The sequence below is a fragment of the Apteryx rowi genome, unplaced genomic scaffold, assembly GCF_003343035.1.
Source record: "Apteryx rowi isolate R43461 unplaced genomic scaffold, aptRow1 scaffold_555, whole genome shotgun sequence".
Lineage (NCBI taxonomy): Eukaryota > Metazoa > Chordata > Aves > Apterygiformes > Apterygidae > Apteryx > Apteryx rowi.
Window position 1 is genome coordinate 30,351 of NW_020450822.1, and position 13,771 is coordinate 44,121.

Below are 13,771 nucleotides of genomic sequence, written 5' to 3' on the forward strand. Positions count from 1 at the left end.
ACTTTTGTCATTTGATCCATACAGGTGAACTCAGACTGCTTGCAGAAGAGCAAAGGAGTGAGGAGTGCTAGTTAGAATATGGCATCATGTTTAACCACATTACTGAAACAGGCATTATGAGGAGGGAAACAGAACATGTATTATCTTAGAGTTGCATCTTGTGTTGGTCCTTGTCAAAAAAACAGCACTGGACCACTTGTATTTGGAGCAGAACCCACAGGACCATCCCAGAAATTTGTTTTGTATGCAGTGCGTGTTGCTGAATTGGTTGCTCTGAAGGGAAGAAAAGAGTAATACCAAAAGGGTTGTTTCTTGAAAAATCCATCAGAATCCATCAGAATCCATCAGAAGTTCACAACATCCATCAGTAGTTCTCAACATATATTGCTATCTGACTTTGCAAGTGTGACTAGTTTTAATACTGGAAGGGATTATGCAATCATCAAGCCCAGCCTCCAGTACATGACAGGCAGTCCATGGAAGGCTATCTGGAGAGCCTTTGTTCACTCATAATGTCTTGGTTGAGGTAAAACACATACCTTTTAGGGATAGCTAACCTCAATTTAAAAAAGGGCTTTGGATAATAAGAAAATCCATTACAACTGCAGAAAAATATTCATCACCATCTCTATTAAAAATCTGCACCTTTGTGTCTGCTCTTCATCTATTCCACTTTCAGTCACTGGTGTTTCTTATGCTATTCTGCCAAACAAAAGAGTTGTCTCTGATGAGAAATTATCTACTCATGCAGGTACTAACAGACTGTGATAAAATCATGTCTTAAATTAAACTTACAAGGGAAGTTACCTTCTCTACTTCCTGTATAGGTTTTCTGTGGCATCATACATGTACCTGCTTTCTGATTCCTAATTTCTCCAACATATTTGGGATATGGTGGTACCAGAAGCAGACCCAGAAGGCCCTGGGTGATATGTAGGGGATTGTAGCACTATAGTTTTCCTTCCCCATCCACAGATCATGTTTGTTTCTTCTGTGATGCATCACAGTGGAAGCTGAGTTTCAGATTGCTCTTTACCTTGGACACCAGGTTAGCAATCCTTTTCAGAGTCGCCACCTTGTAAAACACAGTCCAAGATCCAATCTCTACATTCAACTCTTTGTACAGAGAGTCTTGCTCCGTGCTGGTTGATTCCTACTCCCAAGCCACAGTCTTTTCAGGACTGGAGCTCTACATGATGCACCACCTCTTCTTATATATCCTCTTCTTTCCCCACTCCCTTCTGTACTCATTTGTTCAGGTAGTATTACTATCAGTTGAAGCAGCTAATTCAATTTTAAAGACTGAAATTCATCAGTGTTTCAGCTTCTCTGTATCAGTCTCCAGGCTGGCCATCACTGGAAAACGTTTGTGATTACGTTCAAGGCTGGCTTCTTACACAGGCCGTTGAGGAAATGTCAGAAGCACCCCCCTTGCATACAGAGCTCAAGGTTTCCTACTGGATTGTCACCTAAATACCAGTTCTGCAAAATCCCATATATTCTGTTTCTAGGAAGTAGACTTCTTCCTTCTCCTAGCAAAGTCCATGTCTCCTCTTCATCCTCTGTCACCTTCTGTAGGAATCCGGTTCATGTTCTGCCCACATCACCTGTGCCTAATGCAGTTTAGGGCTGCAGAGATGTGCACTATTTAAAAACATGCATGCACACCACAACGGTGGAGAGCTTGCTGTGTGGAAGTCTCAATTGGTTCACTCATCAAGAGTCTTCCATCTGGAGGCATTGCCTAATCCACCGGAGAAAGATCCATCATCTCCATCCCAAATAACCAGGGGAAAGGGAGGGAGGAAGGAAAGGAAGGAAGGAAGGAAGGGAGGGAGGGAGGGTGGGAGGAAAAAAGCTGTTTTCCTTCTTTGTCATTGCTGTAATTAACATCCATCTGTGTAGGACACTGTGCTTTCAGCAGGATATTCATGATATGGGGAGACATCCTCTGGGGCATGACCTCCTGATTGGCAAGACAGGAGTTTGTCTTGCCTGTATTTCTGGTCACCTCTTCCTCATAACAACCATGGCACTTCTGCAGCTGAACTGAGACTGGAGACTGGTTTATCTTGTGCTGTCTTCTCAGCTGAGCTCCAAACATGTTGGAGAAGGACATGCACCAGTGGTCAGAGAGGATGAGGAGCGTTTGTGTTATTGTAACTGATCTTGCTATGAAGGATCCATGGGAAGTGGGAGATCTCCACTCTGTGTTCAGCAAATCCAAAGAACATTTTGTCATTTCTGCTACAGTGCTGTTTGTGCAGGTGTCTGTTCCCACTGCAGCACCTTGCATGGGCTGCAGAGAGAGCAACTCATTTGGCAATGGCTGTGGGACTTGCTGAGATTACATCTTTCATGTTGAAGCACACAGATGTGTCTCCCAGGCAGACCTTCACTTGAAGTGCCTTCTGTAAATATTCTGTGTGTTGTGGTTAAAAGTGATTGCATAATTGCAGTATAACTCTTTGGAACCAGATGTCACACCTGCAAAGAACTCGGTCCCTCAACATCCTGAAGAAACTGTCAGCTGCTGCTGCTATTCTTTGACTTCCTATGTCTCTTGTCTCATATTTGGTTACAGCTTCATTAGGATGTGTTTTGCCTACATTGGCCTTGCTTCCATCCTAAGATTTTCTAGCATCACAAAGACAATAATGTTTCCTGACTGATGGGATAAAAGAGCTCTGTTTAGACAGGATAAATTAGTCATGTCTTTACCACCTCAGTAAAAGGTCTGGACTAACTGGGAGTCGCTAGTAAAGTAACTATTAGGGATCTTTGCTCTATTCATGAATAGAAAGTCGCAGCCAAGAAAGGGATGCTCTTTGACAGGTCTTTTTTTTTTCCTGGATGCATGTATTTTGTTTTGATTGCCTATCTTTTAGCCATGGGATGCATTGGTGGTACATCTCTAGCAAGAAAACCATTATAGTTTGATATTTCAGATTGCTTAAACTCCTTTAACCCAACATAAAAAAAGAAAAAGTTGTCTGCATAATTTTTCTCACCACCTGAATCTTGAAAATTATTAGTCTTGATATTCTCTAGCTTATTCTGCAATGGTTAAAAGCTTTCAGTCAGATTAGTAAAATTGTGTTGTAATTATGAAAAGTTCCAGGTAAATTTATACGGAGGCTGTTAAACATCAAAGGAACACTGCTGTGAACAAGAATATTACCAATTATGCCAGATTAGTTGATTAAACCAAGGTGATTGTAACTGGTGACAATAATTCTGTCTCCTCAGCATGCCTAACATCCAATCCCCTGCTAGTGTCATGGTACAGCTCTTGCAGAACCAAGAGCAAGTGAAGACAGCCAACTAGCTAGCCAAATTGTCAAAAGTTTCCCTATATTACAAAGGTTTCTGGATAGGGAAGACCACTAGACAAGCTCAGGCTTGGGCATAGTGGGGGCCATGTTGTAAGGGAGATAACATTAGGGAGGAAGGTTGGACTGAAGGAATGAATGTTTAGCTGGAAGGAGTAAGAGGTACCTTTTGCTGTTTGATTTGCAATTTATGACTTTTTTTTTTTTGGTAGCTCTTCTGATTTCTTTCTGGGCTACAAAGCCCAGAGCTTTCTGACCAAAATTATTCTGTCACTCTTGGTGAATGACAGTCAGGTCATCCGATCCATTATGTACCTTTTCCTCCTGTTTCTATGAGGACTTCAACCATTGAAACTGGATTCACAGTGTGAGTCTACTATTAAATTAGTATATTACCATGGTGACTTAATCTTTCCTGATAAAAGTTTTTATGTTGGCATAATTAGGAAAACTTCTGCTATTATTCTCTTGCAATCTAATAACCACCTCTCAAGTCTACGTGGAAACTCTCAAAAATGTCATGATTCCACCACCTTGGGAGTGTTTAATCCCTTTAGAAAGCAGCATAACTGGTAATTTTCTGGTTCATCACTTGATCAAAGTTATCTAGAAAATCTTTGCTCCATTTTATCTTCATCTAAAAGAAAAGACAGTTTGAAATATCAGACAGGTAGTCTCCACAGATACAATATCAGCACACCACTCAGCCAAGAACTGGATAATCAAAAGCCTTTTCTATTGTCTCTTCCCTGTCATGAAATTCAGTGAAGGGCACTGTTTCAAGAGACAGTTTCAGAAATGCTGTGGGTTTCCCCCCCTCCTTCTCTCTTCTCTTACTCTCGAAAGGAAAGCTTATTAGTTTTAATGATGACTTAAACAGCCAGTTCTGAAAATTAAAGCAGAAAGGTAAGTCACCAAGCTCAAAAATTGTACAACAGCATCAGTAGGTGTCTCTTGAGCAGTAGGATTTTACTGAATTTATGCCAAGTGTAGCTTTGTCACTTCTACCAAGGCATCAAGACTTTAGGCACGGGCTGGGGTGCCCAGAGAGATGGGCAGAGGGGAACCTCAGGAAGTTCAAAAAAGGCAAGTGCAGGGTCCTGCACGCAGGGAGGAATAACCCCATGCACCAGTACAGGTTGGGAGTTGATCTGCTGGAAAGCAGCTCTGTGGAGAAGGACCTGGGACTCCTGGTGGACAACAAGTTGACTATGAGCCACCTTGTGGCTCATATGGCACCTATGCCCTTGGGGTCAAGAAGGCCAGTGGTATCCTGGGCTGCATTAGGCAGAGCATTGCCAGCAGGTGGAGGGGGGGTAATCCTTCACCTCTACTCAGCTCTGGTGAGGCTGCATCTGGAGTACTGTGTCCAGTTCTGGGCTCCCCAGGACAAGAGAGACATAGAACTACTGGAGAGAGTCCAGCAGAGGGCTACTAAGATGATTAGGGGACTGGAGCATCTCTCCTATGAGGAAAGACTGAGAGAGCTGGGACTCTTCAGCCTGGAGAAGAGAAGGCTGAGGGGGGATCTTATTGTTGTGTATAAATACCTGAAGGGAGGATGTAAAGAGGATGGGACCAGGCTGTTCTCAGTGGTGCCCAGTGACAGGACAAGAGGCAACGGGCACAAACTGAAACACAGGAAGCTCCGTCTGAACATGAGGAAAAACCTTCTTTACTGTGAGGGTGACAGAGCACTGGAACAGGTTGCCTAGAGAGGTTGTGGAGTCTCCTTCTCTGGAGATATTCAAAAGCCGTCTGGACAGGGTCCTGGGCAATGTACTCTAGGTGACTCTGCATGAGTGGGGGGGGGGGTTGGACTAGATGATCTCTAGTGGTCCCTTCCAACCTCAACCATTCTGTGATTCTGTGATTCTGTGAACCCATACCCAACAGGACAAGTTTCTACACATGACACAAAAATCTTCCTTTCAGTGAGATTCTGCATAGCATTTCTCCTACCCTCAGCAAAGGACTTGCAAGCCTGGATGTTTTATTCTAGAAAATTGTCAGCCACCTTGTCTAGGCTGGAAGTGTTACCAGGGTGATTTAAAAAGCTTTGCAGGATCCTGCTTGCACTGAGCTGTAACACCAAAGCCTGGAATAACCGTAGCTTCACTACCTGTTACCTCCCTGACTACAAAGAGAAAGCCACCAGAGAGTAGGCTGTCTTCCATCCCCTCTATACTGGAGAATTGTCACTCTCTCAGCAATGGGACAATGGTCCTTTATGGACCATTCCTGGTAATTACCACGAAACAAATTTTTGCCGAATCAAGGTTGCTGCAGCTTGAGTATAGGGCATCCAAGAATCCTGACTAGGCAGGCTATGCTCTCTACACACTATAAACATGGCAACATCCTATTAGCACTGGAGCAATTCATGTTTTTTTTTCCTCTTTAGGTCTTTGCTACCTTGATTCCTTATGCTTAGGCTTGTACTGCATTTGTCACCATGTCCCCAGTGGGTAATGTCTAGCTGACATCCTCCTAGCCACTGGAGTGGTGATCTACCAGAAGGCTAACCTTTGACTGGGAGATGCAGAGCACACAATGTTTACACCTCCTTCTGCATTAGATATGTGCCTTTATGTTTCAGAAGCTCCAGCCTGCCTGCATTCACCCCAGTTCTCACAGAGACTCATTTTCTCTCATTCATGAAGTATAAGGAACTATGAGGAAATATAAGGCCCTTTTCAGGTCCCTGCAGAGTTTTCCAAACACCATGCTGGGGGTGGCTCCCCAAGCACTCATGCTGACAGGGCAGCTATAGTCCCAACCTGCAGTTTCCAGAGATAACACTCTGCCTCTGAGCTGTGCTGTCACGTCACTCCTGTTTGATTTTGGTGCAGACATAGGGGTTTGGGTCTCTCAGCCAGCCCTGGGGGTGCTGTTAAAACAGGCAATTCATTCCCCAGTGCTCTTTTCTGCAGGTCAGGGAGGGGGATGTGCCATGGCCATAGTCCCAAATCTGAAGTCTTCCTGAAGGATGCCACTGGCTGGTGCAGACACTGCAGGAGAACAGGATAACTCCTGTGGTCCTGTCACTCTTCTGTGGGGCCACAGCAGAGCAGAATGGGTGTGCAACCCCTAACCAAAAAGGGTTCAAATGACCAGAGTTGGACCCATCTAAAGAGCCCTGCAAGGTAGAGACCCCATGGTGAGGCTATCATAAATAAGGCACCAGAAGCCTTCCACTGTGAGTACTGGAGGAAGACTGGAATCTTGGCGGAAGAAATGCCATGGAGTGACTGGGGAGAATTTTATGCACAGATGATCACAGCCTTGCCCCATGGCAGAGAAGTAATAATGATGTCATTAACCAGCACCTTTACATTTCTCTCTCCCTTGCTATTCCAGAGTGATTATTCAAGTGACACCGAGAGCGAAGACAATTTCCTGATGATGCCGCCAAGAGACCATCTCGGCCTCACTGTGTTCTCCATGCTCTGCTGCTTCTGGCCACTGGGAATTGCTGCCTTTTACCTGTCTCATGAGGTAACGCAAAAATGTCTCCTGCTAATTCAGAGCTTTACATCCAAGCAGTGGCTATGACTCCACAACAGCAAGGAAAGCTCACCAAGACCCAAACGAAGACCCAAACATGGGGGACACAGTCTCTCAGGGTGGTAGGAGGCAGCTAATCAGGGTGACCTGTGTGTGTTTCTGTCCCCCACTTGATATGTTTCCATGAAAGTGGTGCTTGTCTTGTGAGATATGTTACTGAGAGAGAAAGCTATAAAATATTTTAGGTTTTAATTGGCAATGGTCAGATTCCATGTCACCTAATACAATGTCCAGCCAGGGATTTTCTGTGAGCATGATTTTGTGGTGGAAAACACCTTACTATATTAAGTGCTCAGGCTTCCCATTGGGAAAAATTAATCTGTTAGTTCCCGAGCTGATGATCTGGAAAAGCAAACCAGTTAATAACCTTCCAGGAGCAGAAAAATTATTTCTGTTCTGCAGAAGTGGATTTGTTTTGCAGGAGAACCTTTCTCTGTGAAAAATTGCTCAGTTTGTTCTTCTTGTCCAATTTTAATACGGAAATATTTTTTACCAAAGAAGTGATAGTGCTTTGGTTTGTTTCCTTCCTAAGAAGAACTTGCTGGTTTCCAGCCTCTGCCTAACAACCACCTAATGCCTCATCATTTGTTTCGACAAGTATGTCTTCATAAGTGCCTTCAGAGTAATTATTGAGTTTCTTTCTCAGCATGGCAGATAATGTAACGTGACAGAAAAGGAGTCTCAACTGATAGTCTCATCAGTGACTGCAAGGAAATGTTCACTTATATTTCTATTTACTGATAGTGTCAGGGCTTATTGGAAACTACAGTCTGCACTCCACAGCACCAAAATCATTAACTTTCTAACCTGCCTTTCTAATCTGCCTGCTCTAAACATTTACCAGCATTGGGTATTTGTCAAACCAGACCAGGCACTTCAGATCAGAAGAACGCTAGACTTTGATATCAAAGAAAGAGGTACAGCACTACTATTTTTTACTTTAAATGAAGTGTCTTTCGTTGAACTTCCAAGCCTCTGAGACAATTAAAGTTTGTCCAGTGGAAAATAACAAATTTCCTTGTCTGAGTGCTATTTATTTCTCAAGTTTGGGTCAAGGGATTTGCCTGATAACTATGACAGTAACAAATAAAGAATCGAGTGGAAAACACATGCACTTTGCTATTCTGCAGTTTGGTCCTTCAGGCAGAGCTATTCATCAGCAGCTTTAATGGCCATGCCTTTTTGCACACGTGGGCTAGGCAGGATTTTTTTACTGATGCATCAGCCAAAGAGGAGTTCTGAGCCTGACACTATTAACACAATGCTTGTATTTGCTTTGTGTTGGGGAAAATAGTGCATTCATTGATTTCCTGCAGTAGTGTTCCTTCAGAAGGCCTGGAGATTGCTAGCTAGTTTTATCTAGATGGTAAAAACACAGCACAGTCCACTAAATGGAAAACAAACAACATAATAAAGTACTAAAAAGCATCATGGCTGAGAAGCAAAATGTGCTGAGACCCAGTATGTTGGCTAAGCTAAGGACAGGACATGCACAAAGCTGTGAACTGATCCCAGTGGCTGCATGAATCTGGAAGACCCTACTACCTCGGTAGCAGCATAACGAAGGTGGTAAAGGTCACATGAAGGCCAGGAAAGATCATCATATTGTGCTGAAGGTTTTAGGCATTGAAAAAAATGGAAATTTACAGGGTGGATTGGTTTAACATAATGATGGGGAACTGCTGAATGTGGCTGCTTAAAACTAGAAGCCATCAGCAAGAAAGGTCAGGCAGGTGCTTTGCTTCTATTCATTTGCAAGACAGTAAATAAATCTTTGTTAATTGACCCCTTGGATTCACCAAGGTAAGCTTTGGCTAGATCCAGTGAGGAAAAAGGACTGCGTTTTTGAAGAACCTTGATTTCTACTTCTGTTTTTGCGTTGGAAGTAGAAATCTCTTCCCTTCTCCCCACCAAAAAGATAGTCATCATCATCATCATCCCACCCCTACATGCTCTTTTCCTCCCGTCTCTTTGACATTCTCTTAGCTCTGTACCTGCAATGGGTCAGCAGGCTGAGAAGTCATTTCCCAAGTCCTGTACAGAAAGATGGTCAAATCCCTACTCAGCCTGGTCCAGCGCAGGCATATTAGTCTGTCTACTCCCCAAGTTCCCAGGCAGATATCTTTGCTGTGTGTCTTCTCCTCTGGCAGGTCCATCATGGCCTTGTGAAACCATGAGGCTTCACTGAAACCAGTACTTCTGCAAAGCCCCACATTCAACAAATTGGCATTTTCCAGTGGAAGATCATTTCAGCGGAAGAGGCTAGTCAGCTCAAATTAAGACCAAAACCTTGTATTGTTGAGAAATCCCTAAAGTAAAACAAAATCCTGTACCTAGCTAGGCTAATACTAACAGTCATATTGATTCATACTTTGGACCATAAACCTGACAGTCTACAGGGTTATGAAGAAACAGCCTCCAGGAAATATAATTGCATTATCAACCATTATGGAGGTCAGGTAGACCTGGAAGAGGACAGCTTGCCTTTGTAGTATTTGATATTGGCATCTCACAAATGGAGTGTCAGAACCACTAACTCACTGGTTCAATTCCTGGAATTTCCTATGTCTTGGCAATGACTGCTCTATAGCAAAATTTTAATGGACATTTCTAAAACCGTCAGGCATAATGATGGATTAAGACAGTTCTTTGCATTTAATTTCCTCTTTTAGAAAACAAGGTGAGAGACTTGATGAAACAAGGTAGCATTCAGAATGATCTTTTATATGTGAGGTAGTAAAATCTTATGTCCTATTAGCATGTCATTTCTATTTATATAGATCTTTTAACTTGAATTCCTGAATAATATTTGAGAACCCCTGTTAATACACAAGGGTAGTCTAACATTCCCTGTCCTTTGTCAAAAGCCAGAGCTATAACTAAAGACCAAAGCTTAGCACTTGCATTCAAACCTTTTTTGCTGTTGCTTGAGCTCTGTAAAGTTTTTAGTTTTCAAGAAGTCTCTTGGGTAGTTCTACAAAAAAGTCCAGTTTGGGAAAAATTACAACACATAGGAATTGCAAAGGTAACAGCACTGGCTGGATTCTTTTTGCCAGAACTTAGCATTTGTGGCAAACTCTTTTTAAAAACCCGGTCTTCTTTAGGAGTGCAATGCATTTACAAATCTAGGCCTGATTTGCAGAAGATATATTTGCAGTGCACATCAATCCAAAGGAACAGGTGTTCTCAGTTCAAACCTCGCAGCACCTGGCAATACATTTATGTTGCATATGTCTGTGTCATGGTGCAAAAGAACTGCACAAGGATTGATGTCATAAGGTTCCACAGATGCTCTTTATGAACTAAAAAATTAATTTTCCCTGTGCTCCAAAAAAGTAATGTGCTTCCTGCAGGGGCTATTTCTGCTCTGTGTGGGACTTAGTGTTTCCACCAAGGCTCTCACTGATGTGCTGCTGACTTAAGGCTTTGTGGTCCATCTGTATTGAACAATGCAGCTGTGCAGGGTCTGCCTGTGTGGAATAGACTTTACTTTGTATCTGCTCTCCTGTGGGATGGGGATGGTCCTCTGGAGCCCTCCACCTCTGCTGAGTCCTCACCACAGAGTCTGAGGTGCCAGCTGGGCCAAAACAGAAACAGCAGTATATAACACTTCATCTGTCCAGCTTCCATATAATCTCCCCAGAGATGTGTCAGACTAGCAGGAAGTCCTTCCTAACCTGCAGATAGTGTAACTTTTTTGTCGTCCCCTAAATCCTTCCTCCTTAACCTCACTGCCTGTGGCAATGTAAATTTTCACAGGCTGCTCCCTCTCTGACTTTTTTGCAAGCATCAGAAGCCGGATTTCCACTGGCCTTCTGAGACTGAGAAATGTTAAGACGGATTTAGTGGATTTTTCAAAAGGCATAGACATACACTTGAAAATCCCACTGGACACTTCTCTGCATGCTTAGGTGCTTAAATAGCTTTCAAAATCCAGTCCCGCTTTCCTCTCTGGCAGAATGTGAAATCTTTCAGGCAGCAGACTGCATCCAAATGCACGAGAGCAATCACTTCCCGTCTGCTGCACTTATTCCATGTGGTAATTACTTCCCTCACGCAGTGATTGAGGGGTGCACTGCTCTGTAATTATTTCCACCACCCATGCATTTCTCAAGTGGGCAAAGCTCCAAAAATCATTGCTTGGACTGTCTTTTAGGAAAAGTAAGGATTGTGCAATGGTGATAGGAGTTTCTCCTGCTTTCTTATGGATGCAGAACATATATCATCAGGCAAAACAGTAGCTTGTCTTTCCTCATGATAATTTCTGAACTTCTTCATTACTTTCTACCAAATTTCAGAGATAAAAGCTTTGAAAAAAACCTGTATTTTGACCTGTTTTGGCAATCACCAGGTAGAATAGAGAGATAATCTTTGTGTCCCCACTAGAAGGAGGAAGACAATATGACCTCAACCTTTATTAGAGACCAGAGATTACAAGCTCAGGACACATGAATGTATTTCACTTTCTTTGATTTTCTGCTTCAAATTTTGACATCTAACCACTACTGAAAACAACATGGAAATAACAGCCAAGTGTTATCTGTTGTTTATTCTTTAGAGATCTGACTTATGGACCCCATCTCAAGTGTGAAAACTGAGACAGGTCTATGGTGTGACTTGCCACACTCCACCAAACTAGCTGGTGGTGCTGGTAAGACCTGTGTGGGCTCTACTAGTCCATCCTGGCTTTTTATCCTCTCTGCTCCATGCTTCTGAGTCAGAAAACAGAGAATGGCCAAGAAGCCAACATCCATGGCTGTGAGACTATGTTTGTACACAGTATGGGTATATGGTGTGATGCTTCATCCCCTTGTATCCGAGATAGAAGGGCACATGCAAAGAGTAAAACTAACCTGAAGTATTTTGCTTTACTTCTTATATGTGAGGTAGCAGGCCAAGCTTTACTTGCAAGATGTGCTAGTTAGCACAGCTAAAGCAATGAGAATAGCTAGTGAGCATACACCAGGCTCTTACATTTTCAAAGGGGATTTTCGATTTTTCAGTGTTGTGTCATTTCCTGGACTAAGTAGTGACACTTTTACAAAGGAGCTGACTTTCAAAGAAAGTTGAGCTTTAAGCTCCTTAAACTTTATATGAGAAAGCCCTTTTCTGGTGTCTTGGACTAAGATATCAAATCTCACAATGCCTGATGTAAAGCTGGGCTGTTGCTCTCGGTCACACTGCTTGGATATAGGATGCCCTGTATGTTCTGGGGCTGACCAGCCTCTTCTTTGCCTTCAGTCACACAAACCATTGAGCTGTCTGCCCTGAAAATTCAAAAGTGAATCCCCATGTTGTTTGGTTGGCTCTGTGTGTGCATGTTTGGGCATGCATATGCATGCATCCTGGTAACAAAGAAACAGGTTCAGAAGTTTTGCAACTGTAAAAGGTTATGAGAAAACCTCTGGACAGCTAAGCCCTCTTTTGTTTTGGGAAGGAGTTGAAATCATCATGAGTCAAATTCCTGTGAGAGGAGCTTAGCAATTCTGTGTCAGAAACCTTCCCAGCAGAGCTCTGTGCTGGTCCCTTGCCATAGAGGCCAAGGGCCTTGGTATGCCTGCTGTGCTTGCATGAGAGTCCCTGGCCCTGGGAGGTTTGCTGCTTACAAGTTGTTTCCTAGTCACTAGAGAGATGACAGATACCATGTCTTGTGGGTTTCTCTGAGCCTGCTTTAATCATAATAGCTGATTAATATTGCTTCTATTTATTTAATATTTATTATTTATTGACATTCCAACTCCTAGTTCCTGAGACCCTTTCTTGAAATCCCTAAGAGTACCTCCTCAGCTGGTGTGAACTGCCCCCTCTCTGCTCACTTCTGCATGGTTATATGCATTTAACCAGGTTTGGGTCTGAGAGCAGGCTACAGCCATGACTCGTCCAACATAACACTCTTGGGACCTGGTCCTTGTGGACAGGCCTGTGAAAGCATGTGCCTAGCAGTCACAGAGATACCTGTGTAACTTGAATCCAGTGATGGGTTGTCTGGATGGACTGACAGCCCTGGATGGTTGTCTTCAATTCCCTAGAGGTAGCCTGCTCTCCCCACAGCAACTCCATTGTTTCCTACAGGGCTGCTGGCTCTACCTTTCTGGCCCCTTATTCAAAGGAGACCACTTGATTTACTGAAGGCCATTTGAGCCCTACATCAAGAACAGGATTATGCACGCCCCCTTCATTGTCTCTGCACTCATCTCAGTGCTGTTATTTTCACAACACCCTTCTGAGAAGCACTGGTTTTTCAAACCCTGTCTTACTGAGGAGGGGACTAAGTCCAGAGACTCACACAGAAGCGCAGGTCCCCCAACTGATGCTGGGTCAGTTCACACTTATATAACTTTATTTCCAGGTGCCCATGGCTCTCGGATCCTTGTATCACAGAGGGGTTAGAGATTTTCACTGAGACAAGCCATATGCTCTAGAACTTGCACTTTTCCTCAGTGATCATCTTAAGAAAGAGCTGAGCTATTTCAGCTGCATTCACAACACAAAAATAGTCATGGAGGACTAAAAGAGGTTCCTGGCATGTTAGATTTCAGCCCTGAAGTTTGATGGGGTTTGAAACAATTGAAAACAAGGTTTTATACATTGAAATGTGGGGTAAACATCACTTGCAAAGGTTCATGCAGCTCTGCTTACAAACTGTCTCTCTGTATGAGTGCATATATATGTCCTCCTGTTAAAACATTGCACTTGCAAGGATATGCACTTCAAGGTCTTCAAATCACAGCTACCACAAGACAGCCATCTTGTACTTGCATATGGCTCTTCAGACAGACCTACTTTGTGGTCTGACTTGCATCTACACTTGAGCCTAGTCCTGAGGAGCACAGTCTGCACTGGAGACCAGTTTTAGCTGACTGCTTTTGCCT

General features: G+C 43.3%; 1 protein-coding gene across 1 annotated transcript in view; it reads left to right on the forward strand.

Moving 5' to 3' along the window:
- Positions 1-13,771, forward strand: part of SYNDIG1 (synapse differentiation inducing 1) — a 70,979-nt gene that overhangs the window by 9,523 nt on the left and 47,685 nt on the right. Inside the window, exon 2 of the mRNA XM_026081603.1 lies at positions 6,693-6,830. Within this exon, the coding sequence (XP_025937388.1) occupies positions 6,693-6,830 (138 nt within the window). The remainder of the gene's footprint in view (positions 1-6,692; positions 6,831-13,771) is intronic.